Source organism: Micromys minutus, assembly GCF_963924665.1.
Source record: "Micromys minutus genome assembly, chromosome: 31".
In the NCBI taxonomy this organism is placed as follows: Eukaryota; Metazoa; Chordata; class Mammalia; order Rodentia; family Muridae; genus Micromys; species Micromys minutus.
In genome coordinates this window covers 22,381,464-22,402,898 of record NC_137966.1, presented here as the reverse complement: position 1 = coordinate 22,402,898, position 21,435 = coordinate 22,381,464, and the positions used below count along the sequence as shown (strand labels likewise).

Here is a 21,435-nt window from a genome sequence, read left to right as displayed (position 1 = left end):
TCTGAGAAAAAAACTGTGTCAGTTCTAAGCATAGATTAGCAATAAAGGCCTTAATGGCTTCTTCATTGGCCTGTGACCAGCTGGTACCATAAAAATTAGACTTGTTTATCTCCCTCCTAATTTTAACTAGAGACATATGTGGAATAATAATTGAACAGTACTTACTTAAGAAACAGATAAAAATCCATAAATTTCTAAGAGGGTCATTGACTGTCTTTCGGTGCTGAAACTCTTGGAATTTGCATCTGTGTGCATTCCCCTGAAAACTTCCCAGTGGACCCTTGGTTTTCAGAATCTCAGTATTTGCTATCAGTCTGACAGACAACCGGATTCAAAGAAAGTCAGCAGCATCAAGTATGATCTGACAAACAGCTAATCACTGAAACCAGGGAAAATCAGGAGACCTATCAACGAGGCCAATGAGAGGGCGAATGTCTCCTGGGTGAGTGAAACACAGTGTCTCAGCCTGTCCCAGCTTGACAGGATGGAAAACAGTCGACTCTGACTCCTCCCCTCCACACTCACACCACCAAAACACTTATTTATATAAGACAGTGAGAGACAGTTGGACAGATAGATGTCACACAACTGTTTTCAATTTGTGTGTTGCCTACTGAGTCCTATTACAGAGTACATTTCTTTAAGTAATTATTAGTGACATACACATTCAGATAGTTCTATATTTACTGATTTTAAACATTTCCCTGTATGTACATCATTTGGAAGTAATTGTTTTAATTTTGGGTGAAGTGACACACTCATACTTAACTCAGGAATTATTACTTGGTTTTGTTTGTTTTGTTGTATTGGAGGTTGAACACAGGACCTCACTCATGTTAAGCAAATTCTCCACCACTCAGCTAGATTCTTACACTATTTTCCTTTACTTTTCAGCTATTTTTAATTTAGATTACAAAAAAGAAACAGAAATGTTTATACATGAATACAGCATTTACATAACTTCTACCCCATCTTCCTCCCTCAAACTCCTTCTGTGTCTCCCCAAATTTCTCTCAATTTCATTACTGTTTTTCATATTTCTTTAAATATTTATATATAATATGTATTATATATATTATATATATATATATATATATATATATATATTTGCTTACAGATGGCACTTGGGTTTAGATAGTCTTATCAGGCATCTCGTCCCTGGAGACGGGTTCTCCCAATTTCAGGAGCCATTAAGTGCCTGAATCTCTTTGTCTAGGGTAGGGACTTTGTGAGACTTCCCCCACCTGCACTGAAATTTCAGTTGGTGATGTCCTTGTGATGCCTTATTCATGTGAGTATATTTTTGTGATTACATGGATGTTGATGTCCTGTAAATGTAAAAGACACCATCTTGGACCAGGTACCCCAGCCCTCTGGCTCTTATAGTCTTTCTGCTTTCCTTCTCTGGTGTCCTAGGACCATAGTATAGGGACTAACTTTTGATGTATCAACTGGGGTCATGATCCTTGTGCTCAAGTGTTCTCTGCAATTTAGTCATTTGTAGCTTTCTGTAATGGTTGACAATTGCTATAAAAAGATGTTTCTTTGATGAGGAATGAGAGCTCCACTCACCTGTGGATATAAAGATAGGCGTATAGAGTGCAGTTGCAAACCATACTGGTTTAGGATAGTGACAATTCTCCTCTTGGGTCTATGACATCACTACCCATGGACAGTTTGCTGGCATTCCGGTATCAGGCATGGATTTCCTCCTATTTGAGCAAGCGTAAAGTCTAATTAGATGACTGATTATTATCCCGAAACACAAGTAATACTGTTGCACCCTGGGAGAAATGTTCTGGATTGCTCATTGTTATAGTTGATAGGCTTTTCAACAGGGTAAGACTATTGGTTACTTTTCTACCTTGGCAACTTGAATACACCTCCAGATACTGTGTAAGCAAGTGTTCATGGTGGAAGTCAGTCTAGTTCAGTTGTTTAAAGTTTGTCACATCTTCAGAGAAGGGGTCTGATCTTCTAGTTGTGGGAAATAGCCAAGGGGAACAATAATACTGTGTACTATTTGGGGCATCTCTTGAACTACTGCAACTTCTCCCAGAGACGTCTTCTAGGCCTGGAACTTGGAGTTTTGTTCATGGCTCTTAGTGGGGGAGCATGATCTCCCCAAGTGGCATAACTTCATTTAAACTATATGTACATGAATAGCATATATTTATTTTTAAGTAAAAACAGTGTTCCCGGTGGCTTTTCCAAACATCCTTAGTGTTTTTTAATCCCTCATCTCCCCAGTTAAAGTCTCCCCGGTCTCCCATTTTCTCTTCCACGGCACAGCGTCCTATTACCCCAGCTGAGCCCTTTGTCTCCACCTCCATATTTGTCTGCTGTTTAACATTTTCATGTATTATTTCTATAATAATGATGAAAATTTTTACATGCAATTTTTAAAAAAACTATTTGCAATGAACTCTTAAATGTTGAACCTGAGTGGTCATTGACTGCAGATATATAAGGTCACATTACTATCCCAAATATTTATTCTCATGCGTGCAACTATAGACAATGACTCAGTGTATCACACTCCATATTATATATAACATATATGTATATATGAATCAACTGTTTATTTTACTGTTTTCCTGTTTTATATGTAAAGTTTTTGAGGCAAGATTTTAGTATGTATTCTAGCTGACCTGAAAATCACTAGCTATGTAGACCAGGTTGGTTCAGAACTCACAAAGCTTTGTCTGCCTCTTCCTCCCAAGTGCTAAGATTAAAGGCCTGTGTCCAATACCTTACTGCTTTTAATATACAAAATTTAACAAAAAATTAAATTTTACTATTCATTAAATATTTTTGGTTGCAATACTTCATTCGAGAATTTGTTAATGGAAAAAGTCATGTTGCCCATGGAAAATTAGGCATGTTCACAGACATTGGGGTCAAATATGAGAGCTGGAATTTATTAGCCCGTGGTTTTGGAAATATCTCTAGTGGCTGCTAGTCTCCTCTTTAAACTATGGATTGTAATGGCATGAATATCACCAAATTCAATGGAACAATTCATGAGGATATCTGTATGAAATAGTGAGTAGAATCAGCTTAGTTGATGTGTTAAGCATCTTCTCACACTGCAATTTATTCCCATTTACATGTATAACGGTTTGAAATTTATTCAATTTTATACAGTCTTTGGTCATTTTATATACAAATATACTATTAGATTCATATTCACAGACTCCGACTTTATACTCCAAATCCTAGGCTCCTTCCCACATATCCAACTCCCTTTCATGCTTCCTCCTCCCCTCTCTCCTCCTCCCCCTCTCCCTCCTCCTCTCCCTCTCCCTCCTCCTCCTCCCCTCCTCTCTTCTTTCCCTATTTATTACCCACTGATTCAATCATTGCTTCCCCCCTACACAAGTGTGTGTGTGTGTGTGTGTGTGTGTGTGTGTGTGTGTGAGAGAGAGAGAGAGAGAGAGAGAGAGAGAGAGAGAGAGAGAGAGAGAGAGAGAGAGAACAGAGAGAGAGAGAGAGAGAGAGAAAGAGAGAGAGAGTGTGTGTGTGTTCCATTTATGGATGAGCACTCCATCACCATTTATTCTCTGCATGGCCAATTATGTTTTGGTGAATCAATGTGTAACAGGCTGTGCCCTCTGGCTCAATACCCACTGATGGCCACCCAGACCCACACATCACCCAGAACTTATTAACACCAGGACAGAGTGGAACGTCAACAGACCATAGCATCAGAGGGCTGCACATATTTACTAACTGGCTCTTTTCAGACTAAAGATTTCTGACCTCTGGTTTAAGTGATAAAAGTTAAATGTGGGTATTTTTTAAAATAATTGTAGCAATATTGAATTTAGTAAAACACTAAATTCCCGCTTTACCCTTGAAGGATTTCTCCCTCTTTGTAAAGAAATTATGCAGTAAGAAAGAAGATCTTGTTCTTTCTTAGAACATCTGTCTCCTCTTCACTCCTGAAATATAAAGCTCCCTTGTACCTTGGCTGTGACCCTCAGCCACCCTCCTTTTGGTCAGTTGAGAAAATGATGTCTGTTCATTATGGAGCAGGAATCCCACAGCCTCATTCATTTCTGTACAGTTGCCTCTCATTTATAACGCAGTTCATGACCCAGAAACTTTCTTTAGGGGCCCGTGTTCCCCTCAGAATAACCACACTTCCCTACACAATTGTGGGTGAGGTTTGTCTACTTTTGACCTTCAATTAAATGGCAGGATCAAATAATGGGCACAAGTTGATTTTCTTATTTTTGCTCATCCATCTGTAGTTTCACATACAAATATGGTGTTAGATGATGTCTCTACATGTCTTCTTCATGCCTTTACAACACAGATAACTCTTTGGCTTTTCATAGGCATGTAGTATATCGAACAAAATTTCCTCATGTGCTTTTTAAAGTTGCTGCTCATGAATCTTTGCAGCATTTTTGTCCTGACTATTCCTACCTGCTTTCCAGTGAACCGTTCCCTCATGTGCTTTGGAACTGTCCAACGAGTGATATTGGTGGTCATCCTATTGGGGTAGATCGAGCCTGCAAGGTTTCCATCTGTATACAGCCTGTCACACTTCCACCAGCAATGGCTGCAGCTCCTCCTTGTGACTGACTACAGTTGAGACAAAGTAGACTCAGAACAGCGGAAGTCCCAGTGTGCACATCCTTCGCCACATGGCCGAATGTCATCCTGTGATCCTAGCCAACAGTCAGGAAACCTAAATTTCAAGCATTGACCTTAGTCTATAGGACATGGCCTCAGATCAATGGGATGGGCACCAAGGACAACCATGTCTGCCTTACTTACTGATTTGGAATCTCAATCCAGTGACTCCCTAGTCTTCAGTTGCTCTAGCGGTGTCTGCAATTTGGCTCCTTAGACATAAGGGCTACCAGGCCAGAGGAGCAAGCAACCTATCAAAGAGAGCTGAAAGTTCTTCTCATGCTCTAGCCTTCTTCAGTGTCTTCACCACAGTGCACACTGTGAGAGGCTCCTCCTTCCGTTTTAGCTGTGGATGGCATTGAAAACAAACATGGCCCTTCCCACAAGGAGGCTGTTTCTTCTTTTCTGTCCTTATCGGTTTCTAGTCTCGCTCAGCTTCTTTCCCCTTCTTACCCTTCCCTCCCCTCCCCTCCCCTCCCCTCTCTTCCACACCTTTTCCCACCCTACTCTCCCTACACCCTCATTCCACAGCTGAACCTTGCATATACCTTAAGCTCTTTGCCCTGCCCTAGGAAGTGAGGAATACAGACACCATAGAAGCGGGGTCGTTTTAGTTGTGGATTTTACAGCCTCGGGGAGCTTGTTGTCAGCACTTCAATAAAAACAGAAATGAAAAGTAATGAGGTCATTTTATTTGCTGAAAGAAAGGATATATTTCTTGGCACGAAATATGAAATTACTACTATCGTTTCTTTTCTTACAGTCTTTTAAAGCACCAAGACCCCTTTGTGGTATTAAAAAGCCGCACGCCTTTACGGTGTGAGTCATAATATTTTTGAGGACACAGGATGGAGAAAATGCACAATGTCAAATGTTACTGTGAATTCATTTGTGTCCCATATTTATACCCTTTTAAGTCATATCAGCTTGACCGTCTGTGTGTGTGTGAACAGACTGGCTTAGGAGGTACCGGAAATGTCTTGTCCACAGCTCATGGGCTTCCTTCAGGTTTTCCTCAAGGCTGGCTGTTGACAAAGTACCTGCTGTTTACCCCAGAAGCCATGTGTAAAGCCAGACAGAGGAGGCAGGAGACTTGTGCTTATAGTCCAGCCAGACCACCCACACTGGCAAGTTTCAGAGAAAGACCTTGGTTTTCATTTAACAAAGGGTGGAGAGAAACTGAGGATTGATAGCTGATGTAACTCTCTGTGCCTTCTCATTGTATACACATGTGTACACACAGAGATAGACACACATACACACATTTACACACTCACACATACACATTCACATACATACACACACACACACACACACACAGAGCCTTTCTTCAGAGAACTATCTCTCTTCTATTCTGCCCTCTGATGGAAGTACATTGTTTGTTTGATAGACCCTCCCAACTTTTTTCATCTTTACTATTTGTTTTCTCTAGGAAGATAAACACTGGGAATCTGTGTGCATTTAAATGCCCAAACTCTTGGTGGTAAACTGGTCACATGGTCTGTGAACCCCCAGCCAGCCGGTGCCAAGCAGAAACAAAATTTGCCATAGTCAAGTTCTGTCCACAGAGTTGGAAGGTGGTGGTTGAAGCATTTGAGCCAAAGACAGATCTCTGCATTTAACTGGATACATTTAATCCTTCCCTGATCTTTATTTCAGTTTGTGGCTTCTCAGCATTATGCAGAAATGAAATAGTCTGACGTTTAAATGCAGACTATTTATCTCCCAATTTCAGCATTCAGAATCTTGTACTATTTCCCATCATACTACCACAAAAGACATCTTTGTCTTTTTTAGTAAATATTCTAGTGAGACTTTGCAGTCACAGGTGGAGAGATCACACCCAGAGTGCTATGTCTCTGCCTCATGCTGTTTAGCTTTTCTTTCTTTCTTATTTGTCAAATGAGTTGGGTTAGGTTGGTTTTAGAACAGTGTTTTTGCATTCTTGTGTATGTGTGTATGGGCGAACACACGTGTGTATGGTATACATTTGTGTGAAGGGATGCACACACCAAGGCAGGCTCACGTGCATACTTCTGGTCTCTTCCTCTACCACTCTCTGCCTTGTTTTCCGAGACAGAGTCTCTTGCTGAACCTGGAGCTTATCTGTTTGGCTAGATTGCCACCTAGTCAAGAGTGGCTTGCTGGTCAAGGCCTTGAGGGCCTCTTGTCACTGCCTCCCAGTATTACTAAGATTATAAGTGCACCCTGATACAGCTGCATTTTCATATGGGTGCTGGGATCCAAACTCACATCCTATAGAGCAAGTGCTTTGACAACTGAGCCATCATTCCAGTCATACCCCCCCCTTTCCTATTAAAAACACCAAAAGCATTTAGAGTCACTACAAGAAAGAAAGGGATGTTAATTTTTCACTCCTACAGCCAAGAGGTTGCACTCAACCTACATGATTTGGAGTCTGGAGTGATTAGTAAATCAGTGGTCAGACACTGTCCTGACCTTTACTGATGACCGTAGATGACACCCACATTCTTACTGGAGTCTCCCTTCCACAGGCAGAGATTCTGATTGTGTAGGACCCAATCTGTTCTCACTCCCAGAGGTACAGCTTCCCCAGAGTCTGCTCTTGTTGAAAACACGCGTGTGTTGTGACTCTGTGCCCTAGATTTCCCACGAAGAAAGCTGTTGCCTTGCCATTTTCCATTCCAATTGAGCTTCTGAGAAGCCCAAGGTGCCCAAAGCCTCCGCAAGACATGAAACGAGATGGAATGGGGTCAGTTCCCCTTGTGGTGCTTACAGAAAACCCTAATGGGATCAGCAACAACATCACGCTGACGTCTTTGGGCTATAAGTGGAAGCCTGCTCCCCATGGGAACCACCATCTCCGTGTCCAGCAGCTTTGATGGGATTGTGTCTGCCCTGAAAGTCAGCCATCTCTGCATTCCATAACCGTTCGTTCTTGACCCTTTTGCTTAGGGCTTCTGAATCTGGTATCTTCAGGGCTCTTGCTAGTTCACAAGGTAGGCAAAAAGAGAAAAGCCTTGTGCTGTCTGCGGCTAGTACAGTAAGTACTGCACTGTGTATTGGGAGCATTAGAAGCATGGAGCAAAAGACCCACTTTGAGTGAACTTCCCTTTCACTTAGGAGGACAGAGGCTCAATTATACTCCACTGTGACAGTGTTTATGAAAGCAATACCCAGGATGGTATAGAAGAAGAAAATGGCTTCTTCTATATTAGCTACACTATGATCAAATTCCTGACCAGTGGTAGTCTAAGGGAGGAAGGGTTTGTCTTGGCTCCATTCAGGAGGTAGTTTACCACGGAGATGAAATCTTCCTGGATTTTTGTCCTCTGCCCCACAGACTGTATCAGGGAGAAGGGTTCTACTCCCAAGTAGACACCAGGAGACAGAGAAAATGAAAGGCTCGTGCTCCACTCACTTTCTTCTACTTACTCAGTCGAGGACCCCTCCCTGTAGAATGGTGCTGCCCATATTCTGGCCTGGTCTTTTCACTTCAGTTAATCCAGTCTGGAAAGCCTCCCACAGGCATTCTCCAGTGTGCACAGAATAAAACACAATACCCACAGCTGGAATGTCCAGAATAAGTTGTTACGGGTGATGGTGGCATTGGTGTCACCACACAGTGAATCCAGTCGATGGTTTTTCCCAGGTTCTCCCAGTGACAGTCCCTAAGCAGGAAAGCCTGGTGTGCACACTCTGCTTGCCTCTGATCAACAGACAGAACTCTAACAGTGATTATATCACTGTGATAGACCTTGCTAGTGACCTTCTGCCACACTTTAGAATTATCATCAGAATTTGAATGAACAACAATGAACATTCATGCGCACATACACACAGAGACACAAAACACATCAGCTGGTCTTTCTTATGTTTCATGAACGGAAACACTAGGTTTTCTGTTCCAGGCCATGAGTAAAGAAACACGGGCAGCAGCCAAAGTATCTTGAACTACAAGAACAGCAGAATGCTCACTGAGGACTCAGTGGCCTCTTTGTAGGGTCACTGACAATGGGATGTGGGACACCAAGCTTGTCCTTGTGAAAATGATATTCGATGTTCTACAGTGGCTCAGGGCGTCCTCATTACCAAGGCCCACTCTTTGGTCCGCTGGGACACCCCATGTGTTCTGCCTTCCTTTTATTTATGAGCCTAGAAAATAGCAAAATGATCTGCACAGTTTTGTAGTCCTGCCCAATTTAAGCTTGAGAATACAAGAAAACAAAATAAAAAGAAACAAAGTATGAATCTGATACATAGTATTGTAGGCTGTGAGAAATACCCAGCTCATAAAGCATGGACCCTGGTTTCCCTGGAGGAAATTATAGCATACTCAAACAAATTAAAACTGGGATAAGAAAAAATTTGAACCACAGCTACACTAGGAAGAGAGCCACAAGGCAGAAACTATCTAACTGGAGAATGATTTGAACAGGCTGTAATTGATGCTGAGAAATGTGGTTTTACTGTCCTGTTGGAATCCTCGTTGAGTTTACCAAGTTGGCTTACTTCTGTAGAAAGATGTGGTTTGCTCAGGCAAAGGACAAAGACAAAAATCCCTTGTATTTGCATCTGAAAAAGAATCCAGTCCATGTTTTTTTTAGCCAAACGGCCAGGCTTACAAACCTGGCTCTTTCTGAGACAACACTAAAGAATAGATATTTTTGGAATTAGATTAATCCTGGAGAGAAAGACCCAGTTTTAAATGTGTGTCCTCACAAACTCAAGGGAGAGGGCACTCAAAACCACCTTGTGTTGTGTTTGTAGGAAGTGACATTGGTGCCTTTAGAAGGAGAGGAGGCATTTATGTAAGTCTCCAGGCTCATGAAGAGCAGAGGGATTTGGCTGAGTTTGTGGTGCTGCTGGGTGGGTGGGAAAGAACATTAGCCCTCCGTGACATCTGTGACTGTGTTCATGCCGGTGTGTTGAAAGGTAAAGATTTGGGCCAAGATACACCTTCCTGCCATTCTGCCTGAAATGCTGATTCACCAGGACTGACATCTTGGGTGACGAACTTGCTGGGAGATAGAGTTCTTAATATTTTTCCTCTCATAAATATGCATGTTCCCATGAGTCATTTTTATCTATGAAAAGGAAACTGGGGAAATCTCTGTACATTAAAGCAAAGAATGCTGGGAGGTTTTCCTTCTGCTTGGAGCTGAGAAGCCAAACCCCGATGACTTGGAGAGTCCAAATGTACATTACTTAACGATGCAGTGATCAGTTCAGCCTTTTCCATATAAACATGGGTACAGTAAGAACTCCTGGTGATGGGGTAGAAGCTATTCCTAAAATCATCTCTAGAGGCATTTCTGTAACCACACGATCTTGGGGGGAGTTTATGATATTTAAAGGGTGAAGAGCTCTGCAGAGGATTAACTCAGGATCAAACATTAGAGAGGTACGCAACAGGCAGCGGTTAATGCTGGAGACTTGAAATTGGAAACGTGATAGGGCATGCTCACTGGCAAGTGGGCGTCTATACCACACTGCATCCTTCAGGCTCAGAGGACATACTAGAAAAGGGGGCAGATGGACATTAAGAGACAGAGGTCGGAGGAGATGGCTAAAAATGTTATCTTCTAGACATGGCAGGACAGTAATACTCACAAACTCACAACACCTATGGGCGCTGAGACAAGACCAAGCTAGTCCCACTGTGGCATGGACAGAGGCTTACAAAGCTCCACCCACCCCTAGCTAAGTCACTACCGGTAACTGATGGCCAATGGGTAAGGGAGAGTGTGTTTTCTTCAGCAGTGTGGTTGCCATAGTAGGTTGCCAGCACTCTTCAGTCTGTGATGTCTTGTACTTGTGCATAAAGTAGCAGCAATCATGGGACCAGTGGGTTATTATAAAAAAAAATGAGTCTTGGAAGGGATTGTAGGGCACACACAGGAAGAGATGAGGGGGTAAACAGAGAAAAATATACTCTAAGCACATTGTATCCATGTATAAAACCGCCAAACACTAAGTAAACACTAAGTAAATTAAAAAATTACAAGTGTCAAAAGGAAATTAATTACCATAAGTTAGAACGTAGAGCAAACAGAAGAATGAGAGGCCCGAGAAGGATTCCCTTTAGTGGAGGCACACACCTTTAATCCCAGCACTCAAGCAGAGGCAGGCAGATCTCAGTTTAAGGCTAGCCTGGTCTACAGGGTGAGTTCCGGGACAGCCAGGGTTACACAGAGAAACTCTGTCTCAAAACAATAATAAACAGAGAATTATCCCCTTGACTATAGATTCAAAATCACCAAAGTAGAAGAGATTTGAAAATTCTAATGAAAATTATGGGTGGAGCTAAGAAAGAGAACTAGCTCATGTAAAATAAATAGATTAAAATGAAAGCATGAAGTGAAATATTACCAACCAAAGAGCAAATGAACTGGAGAATGGATCTTCATAGGAATCAGCCAACTCCAACCCACAGAGATAAACACACATTAAAAATAAAGTTAACCATCTAAAAGTTAGACTGAGAACATGCTGTATTAAAATTTTTAAGGCAAAATGAGTTACTATAGAGCATTAGGGAACTGCTCATCATAGTGACCAGCCTATGAGAAGAGCAAACCTTGCACAATCACTGGTAACCTACTCAACTACTGTCAGGAGGTGGAATGTGGACCTTTCCTGTTGATCTGGAAGATAGTTTAACAGTTAGTTAATTCAGAGAACTCAGCAAAATGTCTCTAGTTATTTTGACCAAAGGAGTTAAAAATCTCCGTTCCAAAATATCCACTAACCAATGTTTGTAGTGGCTTTATTTGTAACGGTGCAAATTTGGGAACAAGCAACATCAACATCAATAGATGACCAAATAAAGTTTATCTAGACTGTGGAACTCAGTAATGCGAGGAATTGAGCTTTGGATCCCAGAAGGGATTTGTAAGTGCTACAAATGCATATTATCTAGTGGGAGAAGCCAGTCTGAAAAGCCACACACCATGATTTTCTAACTATGTGGTACTGTGGAAAAGAAAACACCACAGACCAGTAGTTGCCAACGTTTGGGAAAAGTTAGAGAGAGGAATAAATACTTTTTTGAAAGGTAAGATGGGAAGTTCATATTTAAAGCAATAATAGAAGTTCTTATTTGTAATATTTAAATTTATATGTGCACATATGAAGTCAATACATGGACATCAGAGGACAGCTTGCAGGGTTCCGTCTACCATGTGGCTCCCGGGAGCGAACTCAGGTTCTGCAGGCTTGGTAGAGCACGCTTTCACCTAGAAAGATATATCACTTGCCCTAGAAGAGATATTTCTTTCCAGAATTAAAGCTAAGTGCTATCAGATAGGAAAATCACATGGAGACCAAAATCTAAATAAATAAAGCACACCCACATGTAAATTCTACGCCAAAGTCAAAATGGAATCCTCAAGAGATTTGGGAGAGCATCATGATACAGTCAAATGGCAGGGAGCAGACCATTGGTCATACAACAGCAGCTCAGAGCTGAAGAAAACAGGCCTTTATTCAAAGGAAAAAATCACTACCAAGCTGCAATCAAAAATGAGAATAAACCAAAAGTCATAGCACACTGATCCTGCAAAACTTAAAATAAGACCTACTTGAAAACTGTAATGGTGACCGCCTTCTCCAAAGGAGTATCAACACAACATTTAACATTAAAACTCAGCTCTCCTTCCCCCCCCCCTCTAATCTATCTATCTCTCACTCACTTACACACAATGAATTTTTGATTTGCATTTAGCATGTATGTTTTATTTGATGATCAACGTCTTTGAGATAGAATTCCTAATATTTATTGAGGAAATGTCAGTGCTACGGATCCCACTTGGGGTAATCACTAGACATTGAGATTATGGAATTGTATCCTAAATGGGGACTGGATAAAAACCCACAGAAGAAGTAGCATTAGCCCTGGCTCCTTTTTATTTCCAGTGAAAAGCACACCTGTTTCTTTAGTTGCCTGTTGAAATGAGAAAGATGTTCACTTTGCAAAGGGCCATTCAGATCTAAGACGTCTTTTCCAACAAATGTTTAGCATCTTAAGCCTATTATTTGTGTGTGAGTTTCTGGGGCTGTTTGGGGTGTTCTAAATGTGAGAAAGAAGAAGTTAAGTCATCTGAAGTCCACCATCTGCCAGGCACCATTCCAGAGTTTCCTCAGGATGATCACTAGTAGCACAGCTATTGTTTATGAGACTTGATGTGAACCAGACTCGGCTGGCCCTCACCATGACACCCTGAAATATGGCCTCTTGCTGCATATGCAGGCAAGTGAGCTCTGAATGCAAACCCACACAGCTAGTAAGGGGATAGAACGTGAAGTCTTTCCACTGCACATGCCTGTCCTGCATGAGCTTTGGAGGGTGGAGGGTTAAAGATTGTAGAGGACAAAGAACTTAACACAGAGAGACTACAACTAGCTCAAAACCATCCCAGGAACTGCCAAAACAGCCATGCTATTAATACCATTTAATTTAATCCTGCATACAGTAATAGCATTAAATACCAGAAGGTGTTATCTTCATCAACTGAGCAAGGTCAAAGGCCAGCCAAGCTCATGAACTTACTTTAAGGTAACATAATTGTAAGTCAGGCATCTGTTCCCAACTCAGAGGTGTCTGCTCCAAGGCATACACTTGGGTCCTCATTACCTGTGGCTGCTGTGTTCTGTGCAGGTGAGATGGAGGAGCTGGAAACGCTGTGGCTGACAGGCATCTGCCACAATGAGAAGAACGAGGTGATGAGCAGCCAGCTGGACATCGATAACATGGCGGGCGTGTTCTACATGTTGGCCGCAGCTATGGCACTCAGCCTCATCACCTTCATCTGGGAACACCTCTTCTACTGGAAGCTTCGCTTCTGTTTCACAGGCGTGTGTTCTGACCGGCCCGGGCTGCTCTTCTCCATCAGCAGGGTCAGTACCCCATGAAGCTCTTTTTTAGTACCTCAGGTGGGCGCAGAACAACACAGGGCAGTTCAGAGAACCAGACACGTACATGCATATTGGTGACATGTTTTATTATTTATCAATCATCTATAAATCACCTATATATCTCAATCATCTATTTATCTATGATAAATCTGTCTTTATCATCATTACCATCTGTGTATCTATAATGTATCTATCACCTATCAATCTATTAAGCATCTATCATCATGTATCAGTCTATTTGGTTTCTATTTACCTATCATCAATATATCTATCCTTTATCAGATATCAATTTGCCTTCTATGTGTCATCATATATCATCTAACAGTCTATCCGATTGCTCTCAGTCTGTATCTACCTGTCATCTAATATCTCTCATCCTGTTACCCACGGGTCTATCACTTGTCATCTATCTTTTCTTTAACTATTTTTTCTCACCATACTGACAAAAAAACATTAAGTTTTATATGCTTATCTTTATTGGGGAAAATGAAATAATCAGCTTAAAGTGAATCTGTGTATTGTTAGCATTAGGTGATTTTGAGAACTTTGGAGATTCAGAAGGTACACATTAACTTAGTGAAGAGGATTTATTTTGCCCATTCAATTACACTCGGCTTGGTTCTGTGCAAATACATATTTCCTAATTAGCTTGATGGCATCTAAACACACAGATTGCTTAAAAATAACAACGTGTATGCATATAGCTAGGAACTATGCCAACTTTAAACTAATTCCCCCAGCCAATTACTAAAGGCTTTTCATATCCAAACGGTCCTGGGATTATGTTGAGCAAATGCACGCTGTTGCATTTGCTTGTAAATCCAGCTTCCTTTTGGAACAGGCAGCCAAGTTGGTGGGACCATCATCATGAGAAATGAACTGAATCCTACCTGCCTTTCCAAGCATCTTATGAGTGGAAATGGAGAGGACTGGGTTTGTGTAGCAGAAGCTGTGTCAGTGGAATTTAATTTTTTTCCTTCCCTCCAAGGCAGGAGGGGAGATCCTAGACACTATTGATGCTGTATCCTGAAGGCTTCAGGGAGTCCAGAGGAACAGAGGCTCTTCTTCCCCTTTAATGTGATTTGTCTTCTACATCAAAACAGTTTGATGAGTGAGGAAGAGGATGCCATTGTTTCCCTGCCTCTTCCCTGTACTAGGGAAACACTCAGAAAGTTCAGCTTGGGATGCTGATTGATTTAAGAAAGTCTGCAGTGGAGGATTGCCAACCATGGCAAGGTGCACCTACTGTGTGCATAATTATCAAAGCCAAATATGTTCTTCCCCTTGTCTCCGTTCACCGTGCAACCTCTGATCACATCCATTCTGTGGATGAAGAAACTGGGGTTCAAAGTGGTTTGTTGTTTAAACTTTCATCTTATATTTCCCTGAAATAACAGGTTTCCTCACACTTTACCCACTAGCCTAAAACAGAGGAGCTGAGGAGATGGTAACTCCTATGGAGCAATAACCATGCTTGTCTACTGGCCTTCACATATGTGTGTGCATAGTTGTGTGCACATGGGCGTGTATGTACTCACACACACACACACACGATCTTATACAGAGTAGGGTCACATATGTTAGTCCCGATCCATGTCTAGCTGTATTTCTAAGAATGCTGCTCTGTGATGCTCTGAATTCTCCTAAGGCAGGTATCGGCTCCACATCAATACTTTCTCCTCATCAGTAGTTCTTTCAGGGCACTGACCATGCAGCACACAGACAGAAAGCAATCACCACACAATAAGCACATGCAGCTTTCCTTGCAGGCTCAGTGTCTCTGGAAGGCTCCTGGAGATACAACACGGATGCCAACCTCAGACACATGCATTCCTGATACTGTCACAGGAGTAGCTTAAAAGGAACATTTATTAAACACTGGAACGAAGCTTTTACAATGACTGTCCCTTGTCTTATGTTCATGACTTTCATAAATGCATCTTCTAGACTATGGGATGGTTAGTTTTAATATTTTCCCTCTAAAGTGTTCCTCTCCCAGCACATACCATTTATTTTTTTTTAAATGCTTGGTATTTCCAGTCAACGAAACAAAAAAACAAGCACCTTGATTGTCTTTTGAAGTGTGAGCAATAAAAGACTTAGTAAAACAGAACCAGGGGATGGGATCTGCAGACGTCTTTCCACTGTGTTCCAAGGTCAAACACAGAATGAAAGATGCCTTTCACTAATATTAAGGCCAACAGAAGTCAGACAGTATCAAAACTATTGTAGGATAAATGAGACAAGGAAGGCGGTAGAGGGGAATATGTACCCCCACCTCCTGAAAACCTATGTGGAAAATAGATCAACCCACATAGAGGAAGCTGTTGTGAAAATGTGAGGCCCAGATGTTCCTATTACATCTCCTCCCCTCCCTGGCCCCACTGGGCAGATGGATTACTGTGCTGAACCAGTCAAGGGGAGCCAAGAAAGATAAGCCATAGCTTCATCATCCCCATCATCTTCTGCAGCTCTGTCCAGCTCTGATGCTGCTGTGGTCTTACTCCAAACATGACCAGAAGTTCAAGGTCACTGGGGGAGCACACCGTACTACACTGGCATATGCAGAAAAGTCCTTAGGTTCCCCCGAGAGCGGAGAGGAGCTCTTTAGAATAGAATGTTAAAATTTCAAAAACAAAAAAGACCTATATTTTCCACAGTACGATAAGGAAAGGAGACAAAGATCCTAGCTGGTTCTGACATAGATGAATCATTAAATTTTCACCTATAGGTGCAGAGTTTTTCTGGATTACATGTAGAATTATATTATTATATTATATTATATAATTATAATTATAATATTATATATTATATTAATATAATATATATTACATGAGACAGGCTAATGTACCAGGTTCTATGGAATACATGTCCTAATTGTTGATTCTTATTCCTACAGTTGGAGTGTCCCAGCATTCTTAGAACAAGGAGAGGAGTGTGGTTTGTGGCAAGATCAAGAAACAATTGTTCATATCACAGAGGATAGTGAAGATAAAGTGAAAGAAAATGAGGAAGGAAGGAAGGAAGGAAAGAAGAAAGAATAGAAACAAATGTGGGAGGAAGGGGAGGGAGGAAAGTAAAGGGACCAAAAAGGGATGAAAGGGAAAAGAGGGGAAGGGAGGTAGAGAAGGATTCTGAAGAGAGGAAATAACAGGAGGGAAACAAAAGAGTAGATGAAGACATGGAAAGGAAAGAAAGCAGGAAGGAAAGGAAAGAGGGAAGAAAGGAAGAAGGAAGGAAAAGAAAAAAGGGAGGAAAAAAGGAAGAGAAGGAAAATGGTGGAATAAGGAACAGAGAAAGGGGGAAAACAGGAGAGGAATGAGGAAAGAAGAGATAGAAACAGTGAAGAGAAGGAAGGGGAAGGAAGCAGGAAAAGGAGGAAGAGAGCTGGCATGAGCTAACTCCCAGGGTCTGGAGTTAAAAATGACACACAGGTCGATACAATCCCAGCAAGGGGCTGCTAGAACTTGAGATGCTATTGTGTGTGTGTGTGTGTGTGTGTGTGTGTGTGTGTGTGTGTGTGTGTGTGTGTAGCATCATTTTTGTGAAGCTGGAGTGGAGACTGTCTTTCAGACAACAAAGTGAAGCCATACAGATGATTAAGACTTCACAGTTCTGAGAGCATCCCTCTTTGGCTAAGCTTGATGCAACCATGGGATCAGTAAAGCATTGTGATCAGAGTCACAATGGTGTAAACTTTCTACTGCTTTATGCCAAATTCAGCAACAGATCTGTCATGAATCAACTTCCAGGATGGCTTCTTGGCAATCTTAGGTGGCGACAGATCAAATTTCCATAAGCTAAATCCAATTTGCTTCCATCAGGCATGATGCCAACATCTGGCTATGGATAGGAGAAAGCCAGAGGGCCACAGATCCAAAGATGACTAATGGTCTACCTATGAGAGCAGCATGAGCAAAGAGCCTCTCCCTTGACACCAAGAGAACAGTGAGTTTTGAGTGAAAGAGGAGGTACTTTTTTTAAAGAAAGGAAAAGGGCATGGAAAATGTAGAGACTTTGAGATGGCAGTGGTCATGTCTCACTTTCCCAGGATTATCTGGTCTCATTATCTCTTGGATGGATTTAAAGATATGCCATAAAATCTGCCCTATTGATAGTAGTGGAAATCCAGTTCTAGCTGTATCCAACGGACAAGTAAGAAGCCTAAGAAGAAGGCTACAGCACTGTAGACCATGAGTCACTCTAGCCTTTGCATTTTTTATCTCACTGCGGTTGGCTTCACCCTTAGGCTGATATCCTCTTGTAAAGCAAGAGCTATAACATCTCAGGCCTGAGCATCATGTCTCCATCTCTGTAAAATGTGTGATTCCCCTTAAGTATATTTAAAAAAATTTTTTCTACCTGTTTTATATAAGTTCTCACTATATAGCTCATAATCCTACTGACTCAGCTTCTGAGCACTGGGACTGCATAAATTTGAATGGTTATCTTCCTTGAAATGAGTCAATGTACCCAGGAAAAAGGTACTTTCTGATTGGCTTCTTGCATAGGTCACATGCCTTGATTGACAGCTTTAGTACATTATAGATAAATCTATAATTAGCTTTAGCATAATCTCGTAATTTGTGAAAATAATTAACAATAGTGCGGTCCCTTTTGTCAATAAATAACCTTTTGACACTTAAACTTCAATGGTGATAAGCCTTTCAATAAATTTATGAGCTCGATCAGGGTGCTGGGAAGGTCAATAAAGTATTCTTATATGCCATTGTAAAGGCACAGGGTGTTGATAGTTATATAAATATTGGTTGATACCACTTCTTAAACTCCATGGGTGATATTTTTATTACATTATTCTGAGACAGAACAGTCCTGTAGGACTGATTGTTGTGTGGCTCTTTTATAAGTGTGGGAAAGATATGGGAACAAATGTTCTGTCCACTCTAGGATAGGGCGCCAATGAATGGACCAAGAAATAATTCCACTCGAGTCTAATTTAGTGGCCAAATGAGTTTATTGTATTATAGAGTATGGGTAAGGGTTCACTTAGAGGAGCATTGATAGCTCAGTGACAGATGCATCATCAAAAGCCCATCCTGACCAAGGTGATAAATGATGAAAGTTTCATTATCAGACCTTCCTGCTGACATGAAAGTAGCTCTGATGTCTGAGTCTCTCATCTCTAATGGACATGGAGTCTCCTCTTCCCACAAAATTGTTACTGCTTGTAGTATGTGGGAGAAGAGTCTTGTGAATCATGTAAGTTTCAGAAACTGTCTGAGACTTATGAGTTATATTGACTTCCTGGGTCTTAATTGTATGTTTATGCAAGGTAAGTAGTTACACAACACTGTTGTATTACAAATCACCTTTCCTATTGAAGTATGATCATCAGGATTCATACTGAATTCCACTCTCTCTCTTTCTGTGACTCCCTCGAGAAATTCATGGTTCACCTTTGCAGGTAAAGCTCAGATGGACAAGTGATGTCATACCAGTGTCTGCTGTTGATGTGTGTTTTGTGTTACTCCTTCACAGGGCATCTACAGTTGCATCCATGGGGTGCACATTGAAGAAAAGAAGAAGTCTCCAGACTTCAATCTGACTGGGTCACAGAGCAACATGCTAAAGCTTCTTCGGTCAGCTAAAAACATCTCCAACATGTCCAACATGAACTCCTCAAGAATGGACTCACCCAAAAGAGCTACTGACTTTATCCAAAGAGGATCACTTATTGTGGACATGGTTTCAGACAAGGGGAATTTGATATATGCAGACAACAGGTCCTTTCAAGGGAAGGACAGTATATTTGGAGACAACATGAATGAACTCCAAACATTTGTGGCCAACAGGCACAAGGATAATCTCAGTAACTATGTGTTTCAAGGACAGCATCCTCTCACTCTCAATGAGTCCAACCCTAACACAGTGGAGGTGGCTGTCAGCACTGAATCCAAAGGGAACTCCCGACCCCGGCAGCTTTGGAAGAAATCCATGGAGTCTCTACGCCAGGATTCTCTAAATCAGAATCCAGTCTCCCAGAGGGATGAGAAGACTGCAGAGAATAGGACCCACTCCCTAAAGAGTCCCAGATATCTTCCAGAAGAGGTAGCCCACTCTGACATTTCAGAAACATCAAGCCGGGCCACATGCCACAGGGAACCAGATAACAATAAGAATCATAAGACCAAGGATAACTTCAAAAGGTCAATGGCCTCTAAATACCCCAAGGACTGTAGTGAGGTTGAACGTACCTACATGAAAACCAAAGCAAGTTCTCCCAGGGATAAGATCTACACCATTGATGGTGAAAAGGAGCCCAGCTTCCACTTAGACCCTCCTCAGTTTGTTGAGAACATAGCCCTGCCTGAGAATGTGGGCTTCCCAGAAACCTACCAAGATCACAATGAGAATTTCCGCAAGGGGGATTCCACACTGCCCATGAACAGGAACCCACTACACAATGAAGACGGGCTTCCCAACAATGACCAGTATAAACTCTATGCCAAGCACTTTACCTTGAAAGACAAGGGTTCCCCACACAGTGAGGGCAGTGATCGATATCGGCAGAACTCCACGCACTGCAGAAGCTGCCTTTCAAACCTGCCCAACTACTCAGGCCACTTTACCATGAGGTCTCCTTTCAAGTGTGATGCCTGTCTGCGGATGGGGAACCTCTATGACATTGATGAAGACCAAATGCTCCAGGATACAGGTAACCCAGCCACTCGGGAGGAGGCCTACCAGCAGGACTGGTCACAGAACAATGCCCTCCAGTTCCAGAAGAACAAGCTAAGGATTAACCGACAGCACTCCTACAATAACATTCTCGACAAACCCAGGGAGATAGACCTTAGCAGGCCCTCCCGGAGCATAAGCCTAAAGGACAGGGAACGGCTACTTGAGGGCAACTTATATGGGAGCCTGTTCAGTGTCCCCTCAAGCAAACTCTTGGGGAACAAAAGCTCCCTTTTCCCCCAAGGTCTGGAGAACAGCAAGAGGAGTAAGTCTCTCTTGCCAGACCATACCTCCGATAATCCTTTCCTCCACACATATGGGGATGACCAACGCTTAGTTATTGGGAGATGTCCCTCGGACCCTTACAAACACTCATTGCCATCACAGGCAGTAAATGACAGCTATCTTCGGTCATCCTTGAGGTCAACAGCATCCTATTGCTCCAGGGACAGTCGGGGCCACAGTGATGTGTATATGTCAGAGCATGTTATGCCTTATACTGCAAATAAGAATAACATGTACTCTACCCCCAGGGTTTTAAATTCCTGCAGCAATAGACGCGTGTACAAGAAAATGCCTAGTATTGAATCTGATGTCTAAGAGCTTCCATCAGTGTCTATCTATAAGGAAACATATAGAATGGCCAACATAATAGAGGGTAAATGTTGAATGTCCGATAGTACCCTACTAGGAGGGAGAGGATGTAGGGAGGTACTTTTTTGTTGGCTCTTTTGCACATGGCTCCATGCCATAATCTTCCACTCAAGGAATCTTGTAAGGTATGTGCTGAGCACAGCGCATATCAGATAGGTGAATCCTTTAACCAAAAACAAGTGAATACATATGAGCAAGTCTCCCAGGCATGGTGACTGGGTATGGTGGCAATAATGGTGCATCAGATGGTGACGGTGATATTGTGGTTGCCTAATATTCCAAATTCCATGAAGCTCAATCCACCATGTAACTTCCCCATCAGAAATGCCTCACAGTTTCTCTAATACAGAATAAGCAATATGGTATGCATGTAAGTCTGACACAGACGATATGACAGTTAAGAATGCATCTGCACTGTAGTAAGATTGACATGTGCAAGGATTAAGAAGTTTGGCTTGTAACAGATCTCAGCTTTCTTGTTATGCCTTCCATTACAACCCTGGATCAGCCCCCCCAAAACTCCAGGTTTCCTGCTCAAAG

The 21,435-nt window shown here is 41.9% G+C and overlaps 1 protein-coding gene across 1 annotated transcript in view; it reads left to right on the top strand.

Moving 5' to 3' along the window:
* Positions 1 to 20,841, top strand: part of GRIN2A (glutamate ionotropic receptor NMDA type subunit 2A) — a gene marked incomplete at both ends in the record, with an annotated part of 384,572 nt that extends 363,731 nt beyond the window's left edge. The window contains 2 exons of the mRNA XM_080908094.1: positions 13,286 to 13,524; positions 19,042 to 20,841. Coding sequence (XP_080764220.1) covers positions 13,286 to 13,524; positions 19,042 to 20,841 — 2,039 coding nt within the window. The remainder of the gene's footprint in view (positions 1 to 13,285; positions 13,525 to 19,041) is intronic.
* Positions 20,842 to 21,435: the final 594 nt, after the last annotated feature.